The following is a 19,344-nucleotide window of genomic DNA, read 5'->3' as shown; positions in this document are numbered from 1 at the left end:
AGGAAAACTCATAGCCCTAAGTGCTTCCAAAAAGAAACTGGAGAGAGCTTACATCAGCAACCTGACAGCACAGCTAAAAGCCCTAGAACAGAAGGAAGCAGATATACTCAAAAAGAGTAGACGGCAAGAAATAATCAAAATTAGGGCAGAAATAGACCAAATAGAATCAAAAAGAACCATTGAAAAAATCAACAAAACCAAAAGTTGGTTCTTTGAGAAAATCAACAAGATTGATAAACCCCTAGCAAGACTAACTAGAGGGCAAAGAGAGAGTATACAAATTAACAAAATCAGAAAGGAAAGTGGGGACATAACAACTGAAACAGGAAATTCAAGAAATCATCAGATCCTACTACAAAAACTTATACTCCACAAAATTGGAAAACCTGGAGGAACTGGATGAATTCCTAGACAGATACAAGATTCCAAAGTTAAACCAGGACCAAGTAAACCATCTAACCCTATAACACCTAAAGAAATAGAAGAAGTCATCAAAAGTCTCCCAACCAAAAAAAACCCAGGTCCAGACAGGTTCAGTGCAGAATTTTATCAGACATTTATTGGGGATATAACACCAATACTTTCCAAACTATTCCAAAAGATAGAATCAAATGGAATACTACCTAACTCATTTTTTGAGGCTACAATAACCCTCGTACCTAAACCATACAAAGACCCTACAAGGAAAGAGAACTTTAGACCAATCTCACTTATGAACATTGATGCAAAAATACTCAACAAAATCCTTGCAAACCGAATCCAAGAACACATTAAAACAATCATTCATCATGACCAAGTAGGCTTCATCCCTGGAATGCAGGGATGGTTTAATATAAGGAAATCCATCAATGTAATCCACCATATAAACAAACTCAAAGATCAAAATCACATGGTCATCTCACTAGATGCTGAGAAAGCATTTGACAAAATCCAACACCCCTTCATGTTAAAAGTCCTGGAAAGAACAGGAATCCAAGGTCCATACCTAAACATAATGAAAGCAATATACAGCAAACCAACAACCAACATCAAACTTAATGGCGAGAAATTTGAAGCAATCCCACTAAAATCAGGGACTCGACAAGGCTGCCCACTCTCCCCCTACCTATTCAACATAGTACTGCAAGTCCTGGCTGGAGCAATTAGACAGCAAAAGGAGATCAAGGGGATACAAATCGGAAAGGAAGAGATAAAAACATCACTCTTTGCCGATGACATGATAGTGTACTTGAGTGACCCCAAAAATTCCACAAGGGAACTCCTACAGCTGATAAACAAGTTCAGCAAAGTGGCTGGATACAAAATTAACTCGAACAAATTAGTAGCCTTCCTATACTCAAAGGACAAACGTGGATAAAGAAGTTAGGGAAAAGGTACTTTTCACAATCGTCACAAAAACTATGAAATACCTTGGTGTGACTCTAACTAAGCAAGTGAAGGACCTGTATGACAAGAACTTCAAACCTCTAAAGAAAGAAATTGAGGAGGATCTCAGAAAATGGAAAGATCTCCCATGCTCATGGATTGGAAAGATCAACATCTTAAAAATGGCCATCCTACCAAAAGCAATCTACAGATTCAATGCAATCCCCATCAAAATTCCAACCCAGTTCTTAATAGAGCTGGAATGAGCAATGTGCAATTTCATCTGGAATAACAAAAGACCTAGAATAGCGAAATCCATCCTCAACAACAAAAAAACATCTGCGGGAATCACTATCCCTGACCTCAAGCTATATTACAAGGCAATTGTGTTGAAAACTGCATGGTACTGGTACAGAAATAGGCATGTGGATCAATGGAATAGAATAGAAGATCCAGAAATGAGCCCTCACGTATATGGTCACCTGATTTTTGACAAAGGAGCCATAAACATTCAATGGAAAAAGGAGAGCCTATTCAACAAATGGTGCTGGTCCAACTGGCACTCAGCATGCAAAAGAATGAAAATAGACCCTTTCTTATCTCCTTGTACAAAGCTCAAGTATAAGTGGATCAAAGATCTCCACATTAAACCAGATACACTGAAATTATTAGATGAGAAAGTAGGGAAAACCTTAGAACACATAGGCTCAGTAGAAAATTTCCTGAACAAAACACCAATGGCTCAAGCTCTAAGGTCAAAGATTAACAAATGGGACTTAATGAGATTGCAAAGTTTCTGTAAGACTAAGGACATTGTCAAGAAAACAAAACGGCAACCAACAGAATGGGAAAAGATCTTTACCAACACCGCATCAGATAGAGGCCTAATATCCAAGGTATACAAGAAACTCAAAAAGCTAGACACCAGAGAATCAAATAACCCTATTAAAAAATGGGGTACAGAGCTAAACAAAACGTTCTCATTTGAGGAACACCGAATGGCTGAGAAACATCTGAGGAAGTGCTGGACATCCTTAGCCATCAGGGAAATGCAAATCAAAACAACCCTGAGATTCCATCTCACACCAGTCAGATTGGCCAAGATCCAAAACTCAGATGACAGCAGATGCTGGTGAGGCTGCGGAGAAAGAGGAACACTTCTCCACTGTTGGTGGGGTTGCAAACTAATACAACCACTCTGGAAATCTGTCTGGCGATACCTCAGAAAATTGGATATAGTACTACCTGAAGACCCAGCTATTCCACTTCTGGGCATATACCCCAGAGACACTTTACTACACAACAAAGATATATGCACCACAATGTTAATAGCAGCTCTATTTATAATAGCCAGAAGCTGGAAAGATCCCAGATGTCCTTCAGAAGATGAATGGATACAAAAATTGTGGTACATTTACACAGTGGAATACTACTCAGCCACCAGAAACAATGACTTAACCAAATTCTTAAGAAAATGGCTGCATCTAGAGAATATCATCCTGAGTGAGATAACCCAGTCACAAAAGAACAGACATAATATGCAGCCACTGATATTGGGATGCTAACCCCAGAGGCTTGCACTCCCCCAGAAACAACTCACAGACTGTATGAAGTCCAAGAAATAATGAAAACAAATATATATATATATATATATATATATATATATATATATATATATATATATATTTACAAAACAAGAAGACTTTGACTATTTCCATGTTGCGTTTTGTTTTGCATGTACTTTAAGCTCATTGTAACTATTAGGTTTTCAATGCATACTGTCAAGCCCTTGAAAAAATCAAGTACTGACTAAAAAATATATTCACATAGTTTTATGTAAAAATTATTTTAATATCTGAAAAAACAGTACTGACAAAAATGTATAATTTTAAGCAAAAAATGTTTAAAATCTGTACATTTATCTTTGTTTTGTAATATAAAGTCATTTTTTAAAAAAGGAAATATCTGTAAAAAAATGATAATAATGTGAATCATAAACAAAAACGGGTTTCTCTTCTCAATGGGTTGAGGCCACACACATCTTCATTCAATTATTAGTTACATCTTGTATTTCCTATTACTCAGAATCCTGTAGAGGAACAGGACTGATAGAATGAATATATAAATATAAATACAGAGATAGATATAAAAATAGAGAAAGCTAGATAGACAGGTGGATGGACAGACAAATAGACAGATATGATATGACTTATTACAGTGACTCACAGGCTGTGGTCTGGATAGTCTAACAATGGATGTTTCCTGACTAAAAGTCTAAGAATCCAGCAGCTGTTCAATGCACAAGCCCAGATGTCTCATTTGGTCTTCAGTATATGTTGGAATTTCAAAAGGCATAGGCCCTAATACCAGAGAACAGATACCTTCCCACATGCTCTATCATTGTCAGGGTTCTCTGTCTCAGAGCTGAGAGTAACTTCTCAGGAGTCCTTAAAAATGTTGACCCAATGACTTTGTTGACAATGTTATCTCCCACTAGTCCTCTAAGAAAAGGAGCTGCCTCCAACCCTACGCTCCTTTAGGTGCCGGCAAGCCTTTCCTGGCCCCTCTAACCCTTGACCCTTGACCTGAGGGAGGCAAGTTTCCTTCCAGGATCTGGGCCAGATTTCACAATGTGATTGAACCCCAGGTTTCACAGTGTGACTGAGCCCCGGGTTTTACAGTGTGATTGAACCCCAGGTTTCACCGTGTGATTGAATCCAAGCAGGAGCCAGAGGTCTGTGCTCACAAGTCTTTGGTAGAAATATCAAACAACATTAATACCACTAAACATTTCAACTTACTTAAAGAACTTTTGCACCTTGTTGGCTAACTTATTCGTGCTCCCTTTCATTTTGATTCAAACTACTAAGGTCAAAATAGAGAAGGAAAATTAAAATACTCCAAAAAATGTTCATTCCTAGGATAAAGGAGTAAAACTCTATCGACTTTGGTGTAAATGTATGTTGTCTCCTTGAAGCGAGAGTTCAGGAACTGACTGCAGGGAGTCATGGATTGGAGCCCAGGGACTGGGATGCCATCAAGAACTTTAAAGAATTCTTTGGCTCTCCACTCCACAGGTGTTAGAACTGGAAGGAATGTGAGCCTTTCACAGAAAGAAGAAACGAAAACATTAGCCTAGAGTTCGCCTATCACCACCTCCTTTCCCACACTCCAAGATATTGGAGGGCCCTGGAAGTTTATAAGGGAACCCTCCAAAAACCTTTGTTGTTTCTCTTGGCAAGGACTAGCCTTGTGTTCATCCCAGAATGGGCTCCAAACTGATCATATCATGGAAAGGTTGACTAGAAACAGAGTCTTTTTCTTTACTGATTTAAAGAATAAAAAGGCTGGAAAAGAAAGGTATGAGCACCTAGCCAGATTTGAATGAAAGCAGAAATACTAAAGAACGTGCAGCACAGCACACACACACAGCACAGCACACACTGTACATGAAAACGCTTATTCTACCAGGTGAAGAGGGACCTGAGATGGTGTTCGAGTGCTTTTTGAAAACAATCCATTATTTGTTTGATGATACAGTGAGTTGGTTCCCTTAATCCCTCAGAATTGTCTGATTTGGGTTATCATGGGGTGTGTTGGAGAGCTTGAGTAGTCAGAGAAAGGGAAGCTGATTGGTTCTTACCACACAAGCTACCTCCAAGAAAGGCCTACCAAGTTTCTTCCAGTGGGGGACAAAGCTCACCAAGTCTTTGCCTTGAAAAAGAGGGAGTTTTGCCACAAGGAACAGCGAGATCCAGGGACACAGGCCTGGTGAGACTGCACTGCGAGTAGCCAGAGAGCAGTGAGGTCTGTGCCAAGGGCACTGAAAGCAAGCCTCACTACCCCGCTGCCCCCCCACCCTCCGATTGGTTCAGGGGAAGAGGGACTCTGCCTTAGGGACTCGGTTTCCACCTGGAAGGCGCTTGAGTGCAGAACAAACACGTAGGCCATTTGCCACCAGAATGGCAGAGATCCAGGAATACAGGCCAGGTACATGAGGGAGACGGGAACCAATCAACAAGACCACATATAATCACAGACAACAAGATGACAAGAGGAAAGGGAAAGAACTTACCCAATGGAAACCAAGACAACCTGGCAACACCAGAACCCAGCTCTCCCATCACAGCAAACAGCGGAATGTCAAACACTCCAGAAAAAGAGGATTCAGACCTGAAATCATACCTCAAGATAATGATGGAGATTTTAAAACAAGAACAGGAGGAAAAGCATAAAGAAATAGAAGCTTTTAAAAAAGGAAACAAGAAAAACTCTCAAAGAACTCAAAGAACTAGAGGAAAACAGAACCAAAGAGAGAAAGGAATTGAAGAAGGAATTTAAAATGGAAATGGAAACAATAAAGAAAACACTAAAAAAGACAACCCTGGAGGTAGAAAAAATAAAAAAGAAATCAGGAGTCACAAATGCAACCATCTCCAACAAACTGCAAGAGATGGAAGAGAGAATCTCAGGGGCCGAAGACAACATTGAAAACAGACAAAACAGTCAGAGAAGATGCAAAAACCAAAAAGCTCCTAACCCAAAATGTCCAGGAGATACAAGACACAATGAGAAGACCAAACCTAAGGATAATAGGACAAGAAGAGGGTGAAAAATATCAACTAAGAGGCACAGTAAATATCTTCAACAAAATCATAGAAGAAAACTCTACTCTTAAGAATGAGAAGACCATGAGCATAAAAGAAGCCTACAGAACTTCAAATAGAGTGAACCAGAAAAGAAATTCCTCCTGACACATAATAGTCAAAACGCCAAGTGCCCAAAGTAAAGAATGTTGGGATTCTGTAAACCCCACCCCTCAGTTACCTAGCAACAGCTAGGTATGCTCCTCCCCGGTGACCTGACAATATAAAAGGAGCTACTTGACCCCTCCTCTCTCTCTTGCTCTTGTGCTCTTACAGCCTTGCTGTCCCACTTCTACCCCTCCACTTCCCTTTCCCTTCCCCCATCTCTCCCATATGCTCATGGCTGGTCTCTATTCCTCTACTTCCCTCTATCTATCTATCTATCTATCTATCTATCTATCTATCTATCTGCCTCTACCGCCCTCTTAACTCTCCCATGACCTGAATAAACTCTATTCTGTACTATACTGTTGTGTGGCTGGTCCCTTAGGGGGAAGGGATTCCCAACATGGACCCCCCAGAGGCATCTCCCTTGTCCCCAGGCCTCGCAGCACCTCCATGGGTCATATGCCCCCCACTCTCTTCATCCTTCCCCTAACAAAAAAGAATACTAAAAGCAGTAAGGGAAAAAGGTCATGTAACATATAAAGGCAGATCAATCAGAATCACACCCGATTTCTCAACAGAGACTATGAAAGCTAGGAGAGCCTGGACAGATATCATGCAGACTCTAAGAGAGCACAGGTACCAGCCCAAGCTGCTATACCCAGCAAAACTATCAATCACCATAGATGGAGAGACCAAGATATTCCAAGAAAAAAACTAAATTTACACAATATCTGACCACAAACCCAGCACTACAATGAATTATAGGTGGAAAACCCAATACAAAAAGGGAAACTACATCCTAGTAAAAACAAGAAAATAACTAAGCAAAAAAAACCAAAAGAAGAAAGACACACAGACACAATTCTACCTCTAAAAGCAAAAATAGCAGGAATCAGCAACCACTAATCCTTGATATCTGTTAACATAAATGGACTCAATTCCCCAATAAAAAGACATAGATTATCAGACTGGATACATAAACAGAATCCGGCATTTTGCTGCATATGGGAAACTCATCTCAGAGACAAAGGCAGACACTATTTTAGAGTAAAAGGTTGGAAAAAAAAAACCTTCCAAACAAACGGTCCCAAGAAACAAACTGGAGTAGCCATTCTAATATTGAATAAAGTAGATTTTCAACCAAAAGTTATCAAAAAAGATAAGGAAGGACACTTTTTACTCATTACAGGGAAAATTTGTCAGGAGGAGCTCTCAATCCTTAACAAATATGCTCCAAATACAAGAGCACCCACATTCATAAAAGGAACCCTACTAAAGTTCAAAAAATACATTGTACTCCACACAATAATAGTGGGAGACCCCACTCTCATCAATAGACAGATATGGAAATAGAAACTGAACAAGGACGCAGTGAAATTAACAGAGGATATGAACCAATGGAATTAATAGACATCTACAGAACATTTCATTCTAAAACAAAAGAACACACCTTCTTCTCAGCACCTCAGGGCACCTTCTCCAAAATCGAGAATATAATTGGTCACAAAACAAGCCTCAATAGATATAAGAAGATTGAAATACTCCCATGCATCCTATCAGATCACCATGGAATAAGGCTGGTCTTTAAATCAACAAAGACAACAAAAAGCTCATATACACATGAAAACTAAATGATGCTCTATTAAATGATAGCATGGTTTAAGAAAAAATAACAAAAGAAATTAAGGATTTTCAAGAATTTGATAAAAATGAAAACGCAACATACACAAAACTATGGGATTCAATGAAAGCAGCATTGAGAGGAAAACACATAGCTCTGAGTGCTTCCAAAAAGAAACTGGAGAGAGCATACACTAGCAACTTGACAGCACAGTTGAAAGCTCTAGAACAAAAGGAAGCAGATACACCCAAGAGGAATAGACGGCAAGAAATAATCAAACTCAGAGCAGAAATAGACCAAATAGAAACAAAAAGAACCATTGAAAGAATCAACAAAACCAAGAGTTGGTTCTTTGAGAAAATCAACAAGATTGATAAACCCTTAGCCAGACTAACTAGAGGGCAAAGAGAGAGTATCCAAATTAACAAAATCAGAAAGAAAAATGGAGACATAACAACTGAAACAGGAAATTCAAGAAATCCTCAAATCTGACTACAGAAGCCTATACTCAAGAAAGCTGGAAAATCTGGAGGAAATGTCTAGTCCTACCTATTCAACATAGTACTAGAAATCCTGGCCGGAGCAATTTGACAGCAAAAGGAAATCAAAGAGATACAAATCGGAAAGGAAGAAGTAAAAACATCACTGTTTGCAGATGACATGATAGTGTACTTAAGTGACCTCAAAAATTCCACCAGAGAACTCCAACAGCTGATAAACAAGTTCAGCAAAGTGGCTGGATATAAAATTAACTCAAACACATCAGTAGCCTTCCTCTACTCAAAGGACAAACATGCGATTAAAGAAATTAGGGAAAAGATACCGTTCACAATAGTCAAAAACAATTTGAAATACCTTGGTGTGACTCTAACTAAGCAAGTGAAGGATGTTTAGGATAAGAACCTCAAATCTCTGAAGAAGGAAATCAAAGAAAATCTCAGAAAATGGAAAGATCTCCCATGCTCATGGACTGGAAGGATCAACATTGTAAAAATGTCCATCTTACCAAAAGCAATCTAGAGATTCAATGCTATCCCCATCAAAATTCCAACCCAATTCTTAATAGAGCTGGAATGAGCAATGTGCAATTTCATCTGGAATAACAAAAGACCTAGAATAGCGAAATCCATCCTCAACAACAAGAAAACATCTGTGGGAATCACTATCCCTGACCTCAAGCTATATTACAAGGTAATTGTGTTAAAAACTGCATGGTACTGGTACAGAAATAGGCACATGGATCAATGGAATAGAATAGAACATCCAGAAATGAGCCCTCACATATATGGTCACTTAGTTTTTGACAAAGGAGTTGTAAACATTCAATGGAAAAAGAACAGCCTCTTCAACAAATGGTGTTGTTCCAACTCAGCATGCAGAAGAATGAAAATAGACCCTTTCTTATTTCCTTGTACAAAGCTCAAGTGCAAGTGGATCAAAGATCTCCACATTAATCCAGGTACACTGGAACTATTAGAAGAGAAAATAGGGAAAACCTTAGAACACATAGACATAGGAGAAAATTTCCTGAAAAGAACACCAATGGCTCATGCTCTAAGGTCAAATATCGACAAATGAGACTTAATGAGATTGCAAAGTTTCTGCAAGGCTAAGGACACTGTCAAGAAAACAAATGGCAGCCAACAGATTGGAAAAAGTTCTTTACCAACCCCACATCTGATAGAGGCCTAATATCCAAGGTATACAAAGAACTCAAGAAATTAGACACCAGAGAATATAACAATCCTATTAATAAATGTAGTACAGAATTAAACAAAAAGTTCTCAATTGAGGAATATTGAATGGCTGAGAAGCATCTAAGGAAGTGCTTGACATTCTTAATCATCAGGGAAATGCAAATCAAAACAACCCTGAGATTCTACCTCACACCAGTCAGAATGGCTAAGATCAAAAATTCAGATGACAGCAGATGCTGGCAAGGATGAGGAGAAAGAGGAACACTCTTTTTGGGGTTGTAAACTGCTACAACCACTCTGAAAATCAGTCCAGCAGTTCCTCAGAAAATTGGACAGAGTACTACCTGAAGACACAGTTATTCCACTTCAGGGCATATACCCCAGAGACGCTCCAACGTACAACAAAGACCACAATGTTCATAGCAGCCCTATTTATAATATCCAGAAGCTGAAAAGAACCCAGATGTTCTTCAGTAGACGAATGGATACAAAAATTTTGGTATATTTACACAGTGGAGTACTACTCAGCTATCAGAAACAATGACTTTATGAAATTCTTAAGAAAATGGATGCATCTAGAGAATAACATCCTGAAGTGAGGCAACCCAGTCACAAAAGAACAGACATAATATGCAGTCACTGATAATTGGTTACTAACCCCAGAAAGCTCTGAACACCCCAGAAACAACTCACAGACTATAAGAAGTTCAAGAAAAACAAAGGTCAATAAATAAATAAATAAATAAATAAATAAATAAATAATTTTTTAAGAAATGAAAAATCATTATGCTTAATCTTTACAAAGTTTACAAGGAAACTTTGACTATTTCCAGGTTACATCTTGTTTTACATGTACTTTATGCTTATTGTAACTAGTAAGATTTTAAAGCATACTATCAAACGTTTTTAAAAAATCAAGTACTGACAAAATGTATTCATATACTTTTATGCAAAAATACTTTTAAAATCTGTACATTTATCTCTGTTTTTTAAAATAAAGTTGTTCAAAAAAAAAGAGATAGCCTTGTGGTAATTTTTGGTAGTTAAAAATCATTATGTTTAATCTTTACATACCAAAAACTTTGACTATTTTCATGTTACGTTTTGTTTGGCATATACTTTATGATCTTTGTAAATAGTATGATTTCAATGCATATTATCAAACCTTTAAAAAATCAAGTACTGTGAAATATGTATTCATATATATTTACACTAAAATGATTTTAATAATCTGTATATGTATCTCTGTTTTTTATTTTAAACAAAGTTGTAAAAAAAAAAAAGGAAAGAAATAAAAAGAAAGAGAATCAGGAAGATGGCCATCTTACATGGTTAAGAGAATAGTGTTTGACACCACACAGTTCCCTACCTGTTTGTCTGTCAGGGATCTCTTCAACTCCTAGGCTCTCACAATGACTAACCACGAGGCACTTACTAAATTCATGTTTCCAGGTATCTCGCTAGCTGTTCAGATTAGTTAAAAAGCAAGTTCTCTATCTATGCTTGTGAGGAATCCTCACATCATTTTTTTTTCGTTTATCTGTAAAAATGCTTCCTGAATTTCTGAGCAACATTTCCCCGAAAGACACTGTTTCTACCCTACTGATGAACAAACAGTGTGGTAGAAAGATTGAACTGCTCTGTGACCAGAGGAAGTTACCTTAGATCAGGCTAGCGTCAGTCTCTGGAATATCCATTTTTCACCACCTCCTTTCCAGAAATAACATCCTGAAACTAATGGATAGAACTCCCCTTTAAGTCTGTTAACATAACCAACTACTAGCCTCAACTAGCGCAAAACTAAGGACACCATCTGACAGAATCTGAGGCTTTCTTAGTTACTCTCTTTTGTTGCTATGACAAAGCACCATGACTAAGGCAACTTGTAAAAGGAGGCATTGAACTTGGAGTCTTGCTTATAGTTTCAGAGGAAGCACCCATAACTATTATGGGGGGTGGGGAGCGCGGCAGTAGCCAGACATGGTGGTGCAACAGAATCTGAGAGCTTAATCTGATGCACAAGAATTAGGTAGGCAGAGAGACAAAGACAGAGGTGGAGGGGAGGGAATGAGAAGGGAAGGGTGTGGGCTTCTGAAATCTTAAAGCCCAGCCTAAGTGACTCACCTCCTCCAACATGGCTGTAGTTCCTAATCCTTCCTCAGATGTTCTATCAGTTAGGGACCAGTAATTCAGGCATGTGAGCCCACAGGGCCTTTCACACTCAAACCACCACAAAAGCCTATGGAAAAGCTTCCCCCATCTTGCTGGAGCTTCTCAGATGAACCCACTAACACATTTTAAACTTGCCTTGATTTAAGACTTTATTCATTATAAACTTTATAAAGCTGCTTCCATATTGAAACATAGACTTTGGGATAGCCTAAATCTGTAATCACAGTTACCCAAAATGCTTCCACCCCCCAATATCTCCTATTCCCTTCAAGGTGAAAGCTCTGTATTTTGCATCCACAGATTATAATTACTAAGTGTTCACTTACCTTAACCATCTATTTGCCTCTAAGATAAAGGATACTTAGGATAAAATTTATTTAACATTTTATTGAATGAAACATTTATGGTTACAAACCACACTGAATTTTATCAAACACAAAACTAAGATGGCAGTTTTAATACTATATTTAAAATGACTGAAATAAAACCTTTCAATTAGAGGTCGAGGAAATTCAGCATCGAGGGTTCTACTTTATGACTCACAAAAGGGTTCACTTGCTGTCTCGGAATTTTAAAGACCGATTGAGAACACTATACTTGATTGCAGGATCCACCATGAAAAAGGATAACCACGGGACCCTGAACGTGTGTAACACATGTGAAACTCAGCAATGACCATAATGCTGAAAACCAAAATTTTCCTTAGCATCTCTGTAAAACAAGAAAAAAATTGGAAGGAAAAAAATACAGAATTGAGCTGTTATTTTCAGTGAACACGGCTAACTTATACATTGCATTGCATGTATTGCTTTAAAATGAGAAGGAATGGACAGGTATTGATGCGGAGAACCTCCCTCTACCCACAAGCAGCTACATCCCATCACATATCCACCCTTTCTCTCTATCTCTCATCCTGAGTCAGTGGATTTTTCCTCGAAGCCTAATTCTGGCTCTGTTTTGGGATCATCTCAGACCCAACAGAGAAGAAGACTAAAATCATCCTTGTGGTCCACTAAAAGCACAGTACATTTTGAGGATTAAGTTCACAGAAATGTTTATGGAAGGAAACATTGAAGAGAGAGAAAATGTGTAAGGTTGGAATGCAGTGGAATTAAAGTAAAAAGAATTTTTTTTTTTTTTTTTTTTTTTTTTTTTTTTTACTTTTTAAAGCATTCACTAGGCAATGTTTTACACACTCCTTATGCAATGAGCAGGGGACGGGCAGTGGAAGTGCTCCCAGACTGCCCTGGCCCACAGGAATATTAGGAATCTGCCAACAAGCTGAGTAGACAGAGCGGAGCACCAGAGACCTCGCTCCGTAGTATTCGATTCAACTGTGCCGGATTTCTGAGTTCTACATTTGAGTATTCTGCTCATGCAGCAGGACCATTACTATTCAGCATCCAAATGTGGAATTGTGTTATCTTGTTTACAGCTATGCTGCTAGCAGCTCATAATAATTCATTTAAATTAACCAGGAGAGGGCTGGAGAAATGGCTCTGTGGTTAAGAGCATTGACTGATCTTTCAATGGTCCTGAGTTCAAACCCCAGCAACCACATGGTGGCTCACAACCATCTGAAATGGGATCAGATGCCCTCTTCTGGTGTGTCTGAAGACAGTGACAGTGTACTCACCAAATAAATCTTTAAGAAAAAAATTAATCAGGAGATACATTTAACAAGTTTTGCAAATGAGTAATTAAGAAAAGGTGCAAGTGAGTTTCCATGTCTTTAGTAGTAGCAGAGTTACTATCTACTATTTACTTCATGTATGTATGTTTGAGTTATCAAGGTTTTCATGGCCTTCTAGGAAAAGCCAACCTTTAGTCATGCTTACGTCACTGAGTTGCAGAAAACACATTCGTTGGGGTAAGTGCTTCCATTAGTCGCGCAAACTGGATTCCATTCCCTAGTACACATATGCGGAAACTGTTTGTACTTGTTGCAGTCTGGCTGTCAGACATAAAAAGACAATACAAGGTTTATCATATAGTGATTATTTTTCTCTGTGTGTGGGAGGGTGGGGGGAGACACCCAGAAGAAGAGTTTAATATTAAGGTTTAGACATAAACATCCAGGTACCTAAACACAAATATGTTATATATCTATTTAATCATATGTATTTACTTTGTGTGTATGTTTGTGTACGTGTGCACAGGCATGTGCATATGTGTGCATATGTTCATGTATGCACATGTCACAGCTTTTATGTAGGGGTCAGAGGACAACTTGCAGGAGTCTTTCTTCCATAATGGTCTGGGAGATTGAACTCAGGCCATCAGGCTTGGGAGCAGGCACATTTATTTATACACTGAACAATTTTGCCAGACCAAATAATTTGTATTATTGATATATGTTTTAATGAACCTGAGTTTTTAAAGCCATCTAATTACTTACCCTTCAGTCTCTTGTCTTTCTGAACTACCTATAACAGATGTGTAACACTCCTATATGTGAGCCTTTATACAGATGTGTAAGGTTGTATACAGATATGTATTGAGAGATTTACAGAAATCAGCAATAGTGTATATCTCTGGATGGATTTGCCTTTTAAACTTCTCTGTGATTTTTATCTACTCAGTTGTACAAGACTCCAGTTCTTCTTCATGTCTATATAACACAAAGGCCACGGTTTAATCCACCCTTAAAGAGATTATTCAATTACTTTCGATCTTCTTTCCTTTCCAGAACAAACAATTCTACTTTAAATATATTTTAAAAGATATTAGATACTTGTATATAATGAGGATTCAGTCCATTAATGAAATTTTTGAATAATGCTAAATATTTATATAGTGCTGGCAAGACGATTGCCACTTTTGTGTATGTGGGAATGTATGTGTGTTGTGTGTGAGCCTGGGCATGTATATGTGTACCACACATGAGCAAGAGCACATAGAGGTCAGAAAAGGTGGTTCATCCCATGGAACTGGAGTTACAGATAGTTTTAAGCTGTCATGTGGATGCTGGGCTCCAAATGTGGTTTGTCTGCAAGAATAGCAGTAAACGCTCGTAGCCTCTGAGTCATCTCTCGAGCCTCTGGCAAGGCATCCTTGACCTTCATGTTATGATAATGACATAGGTGCTTTTGCTTGGTTTTAATTTCTTCCAGGTCTGTTCTATAATACATTTCCCATTGGTATTTGACATTTAAAAATTACGTATAAAATAACTAAAAGTTTACTATTTATTCTTTTATTTAAAATTATATTTACAGTTCCCCCTCTCTCTACTCTCAGTTCCCCACTTCCCTTTTTCCAACATCCACTCCTCCCCCATTTCCCTTCAGAAAAGAGAAGTCCTCCCCCACCCCCCAGAGGATATCAACTGAACACAGTACAGCCAAGTGACAATAAGGCTCAGTACAAGCCTTCATAGCAAGGCTGTGCAAGGAGACCCGGGAGCAGGAGAAGGTACCAAGAGCAGATGCAAAAGTCAAAAACACTTCATTCCCACCGTTAGAAGTTCCACAAAAACAAGGTAACAATTGTCATATAGAGCAGAGGACCTAGGGCAGGCCCTTACAGGATTAGTGGTGGCCTCTTCAGTCTCTGTGAGCCCCTATGAGCCCTGCTTAGTTGATTCTGTGGACTGTGTCCTCCTACGAAGCTGCCAAATTAATCAATGCTAACTCACCTTACGATGAATTTCTTTGGAAAATGCGAAAGTAGTTTCTGAAACCAGCAAACAGAAGAAAAGTCAAGAATACCAACAAGAGGAAACACAGTCTAGAGTATGAAGTGCTCATGGTACTTAGCGAGAGTATCCTGTACAAATTGCTTATTTGTGAGCTTCAAAGTAAGGAGTCTAGGAGGCAGAATAATGCATTTGTAGAGTGATTTCAAATCTGGAAATGTTCCTTGTTGCTTACTAATTTCTAAAACTCTCCTTTTAAAGATACCATAGTTTGCCTTTATATGTGAAAAAGCACAGAGGAACCGTGCCTTGAAGCAAAGCCACTTTTATACTTTTTGTATAAAAGACATGCAGAGAAATTGATTAACTAAGATTTAGTGTCTTAGGTCGAATCTTTCAAAGTCCCTTCACTTCTTCTGAAATTTGGGATTTGTTAGTTGAAGAACCAACATGTTTTCTCTCTAAGCACAGACCTTGGCTTACAGAACTCAGCTGTAAAACAACAAATGATCATGTCAAAGAGCACCGGATCTGGAAGATGCTGTATGTGTATGTCTCATACACTGCGGTCAACAACACTGAAACACTCTGTGTATGTGTGTATATCATATATATATATACATATATATGTATATATATCATACATTGTGGTCAACAACACTGAAACACTCTGTGTATGTGTGTATATCATATATATATATATATATATATATATATATATATATATATATATCATACATTGCGTTCAACAACACTGAAACACTGTATATGTATATATCATACATTGTGGTCAACAACACTGAAGTCATGCAAAACAGAATGAGGGTAAGTATCTCTAAGCAAAGATCAGTGAGAACAACATAAAAATCCAAAGTACTGCTTGTAAGATTTCCTGTTTAACACACACTGCTGTGCCCTGCTTCTACTACTGTTGTAATTCAGTTCCCATGGTCCAGTTCTCCAAGACAGAACATGAGTAAAAGCAATGGGCAAAAGTCCTAAAGAACATAATGCCTTTCCGGTCATCATTTGATGTCTCTGCTCCCATCCGAAACATTCATCTATCTCTGAACTGCAATGGTTGCTTACAGCATCGAATGCCTGCAAGGGGGAATAGCAGAAAATGTACTTACCATAACAAAAGGACACTGCCAAGGCCAGGATGAAAATGATTTTGATCCATAATAAAGAGGAAGACATTTTATCAAGTCTGTGGAAAATCATTTAAGAACAGCTATAAAACGTTTCCAAGTGAAAGTTTCTTACACACCAAAAAGGTACTACACACACTCTTTCCCCAGATTCCTAATTATTGTTAATACTACCCCACATCTATTCTTTCACTAATCTTCAGAATCAATAAGACACACACAGCAGAAGTCCTGAGCTCTTCCCAGAAACTTCAAAGGCTTCCACTGTACCTATAAAGAATTATCTCTTCTCCCAGCTGCTGCCTAAGCTAAGTAAGAGACTTGTTGCACTTCAAGAAATTCTTACATTGGAATTTCAGTTTCCCAGAAATAATTCTTTTAGAAAGAAAGGACCTTGAGAAGTTGTAGCAACTCTAGGCTCTTGGACAGTCTCCAGGTATCTCTGTGGCCCTTCTTTGGAACACTGAAGGCAGTGGGAAGACACCAACAGCTCTAGACATTGATAGTGTGGCTTGCCTTTCAGTCTCCGCACTTCCCCTCAGCTGCAGATCTAACTGTTCTCTGAGAACCTTGTTTGGAAACAAGATCAAAAGCTGGGCACCAGTAATCAGAGCAGAAGTCTGTGTTCCCCCTGGAGGCTGCAAAATAGCTCACAAGATTCACCTCGCTGGCTCACCATGCTTCTCTCAATAGAAAAATAAGAACAGTTTGACCAGAGGTAAAGGGAATGAGAAGGTAATTCACACCCACTCCCCCATACACACACACACACACACACAGGGGGTGGGGGGATTTCAAACTATTGGGTAAAAAAAAGCACAAGAGAATAAAAACAAAAGAAAAATTTAAAGACTTGTGACTCAAAAATTTTACCTCATGGTTTGGTCAGAAAAATTGGATCAAATCCTAAAATAAAACTAGTATGCTTATGCCTGGCTAACTTAACAGAAAGTTTTATTTGTATTTGGTATTTTGTTTTAAGGTACACACTGCTATCACACCAGGACAGTTGCAAGGTCTGTTGAACATTTTTTATCCTATATCATTTGCACAACCAAAACAGTAAATGTGTTGTTTGAGTAAGAAGCCGGGGCTATGGTGTGTTTGAATGCTAAAAGGTGATCTGGTTGCCAGTTTGACTGAATAAAGGGATGACTAGACAGTTAATAAACTATATTTGACCTTAAGTCTATTATGCAATTTTGCAGAACCTTTTATAGGTTAATGAACTAAGTAGATAAAATTCATCCTGAATGTAAACACCGTCATTTAAAAAAAAAATGATGTCTCGGGTTTTGGCACCAATGTTAGGAAAAGGATGAAGTGTGTGTGTGTGTGTGTGTGTGTGTGTGTGTGTGTGGCGGGGGGGGGGGGGTTAGCCCATGGAGGTACGGCAAGGCCTGGAGGCGAGGGGGATGCCTCTGGGGGAATCCATGTTGGGAATCCCTTCCCCCCCCCGAGGGACCAGCCACGCGAGGGTATAGTGTATAGTATAGAATAGAGTTTATTTAGGACATGGGGGAGTTAAGAGGGTAGTAGAGGCAGAGAGAAGCAGGGGGGTTGGGGGGAGGGAGAGAGGGAGAGAGAGAGAGAAAAGAGAGGATTAGAGAAGTAGAGGAGTAGAGGCCGGCCATGAGAACGGGAGAGAGAGGGGGGAAGGGAAAGGGAAAGGAGGGGTAAGGGGGGGAGAGCAAGGCTGCAAGCTTGCAGGAGGCCAAGAGAGAGAGAGAGAGGAGGTGGCAAGCAGCCTCTTTTATAGTGTCAGGTCACTGGGATGGAGCATACCTGGCTATTGCCAAGTAACTGAGGGGTGGGGTATACCCGCCTGTTGCTAGGTAACTGGGGGGTGGAGTTTACAGAATCCCAACAGTCATCCACTGGGCTAAAGGTCTTGATGGAGTGGGAAAAAAAAAAAAAAAAACGAGAAAGTAGCACTTACCAGCATTCTCCCCTTTGCCAGGTACTTTGACATGCAGCTAAAACGTGCTTCCCAGGAGATTCAGAGTACACAAGCCCAGAGAAAGGTGGAATAACGTTCTGAAATCAAGAAGGTGACCTACTGTGTTCGGCACTGACACATGACGTAAGTGAATGTGAATCTCGTGGGAGGAAGGATATAATGATGCAAAAATATAAGTTAATGAAACAGAACAGAAAGACAGTACATATATGCAACAATGCTAAGAGCTGGTTCTTTGCCTTCTAAACTTTCATGAGATTGACCAGGAAAAGGGAGCAATGGCTGGGAGTTCTTAGATTGGGAAGAAAAGAGGTATTGCCACAAACCCCACAAAGTAGGAAGAAAGACACTGATGGTGGGCTGCAAGAGGTCAGAGACTCCTCCCATACCCTGGTTACTCTCTGTGTTGTGCCTGATGTATGATGTATGATATGTTAGCTCTCAGTTCTTAGCTTCCAGCCCCAGATGTAGTATCTGCTGTCGTCTGCCATGCTGACCCTGTCGTTATGACTCCCAACCCTTTGGAACCATGAGCCCAAACAAACCCTTCTTCCCACGGTACGCTTCCTCTGTTGTAGTATTTTCCCAGCGCAAGAGTAACTAATGCAGCTGGCTCCACCTCTGATTTCAACAACAACAACAACAACAACAAAATAAAGAGGATCTGTAACAATAACGATTAAAGGAGAAATGAGTTCAGGAAGGAGGGGTGGGGATACAGTAAGGTTGGTGGAGGAGGGTAGAGACTATAGAGACATATCTTCTCAAAAATAAAATTACTTAAAGAAGTAATAAACCTTAAAGATAAATTATGAAATATTTATCAAACTATTCTAAAGTCGGTATTTCTTGATGCTAAGCTTAAAATATAATTTACAAGGAACATTAACCATCTGTATCTTATTTGCATAAAAATATGCACAAACAGAAGCAAGTAGAAGCCAGCAACATACAAACCATTATACAAGGCATTTTTCATACTATTAC

At 39.0% G+C, this 19,344-nt stretch overlaps 1 protein-coding gene across 1 annotated transcript; it reads right to left on the bottom strand.

Annotated features, from left to right (window-relative positions):
- Nucleotides 1–13,443: 13,443 nt before the first annotated feature.
- On the bottom strand, nt 13,444–18,477 carry LOC308423411 (serine protease inhibitor Kazal-type 10-like; the record flags this gene model as incomplete). Its single annotated transcript, XM_080920117.1, has 4 exons — nt 13,444–13,563; nt 15,247–15,284; nt 16,380–16,456; nt 18,458–18,477. The coding sequence occupies 4 exons, from the start codon at nt 18,475–18,477 to the stop codon at nt 13,444–13,446; spliced, it is 255 nt and encodes an 84-aa protein (XP_080776243.1).
- Between the last annotated feature and the right edge of the window lie 867 nt (nt 18,478–19,344).

This window comes from Micromys minutus, assembly GCF_963924665.1.
Source record: "Micromys minutus genome assembly, chromosome: 8".
NCBI classification, from domain to species: Eukaryota; Metazoa; Chordata; class Mammalia; order Rodentia; family Muridae; genus Micromys; species Micromys minutus.
Note: the sequence above shows the minus strand (reverse complement) of the source record. Positions and strands in the feature narration are given on the sequence as shown.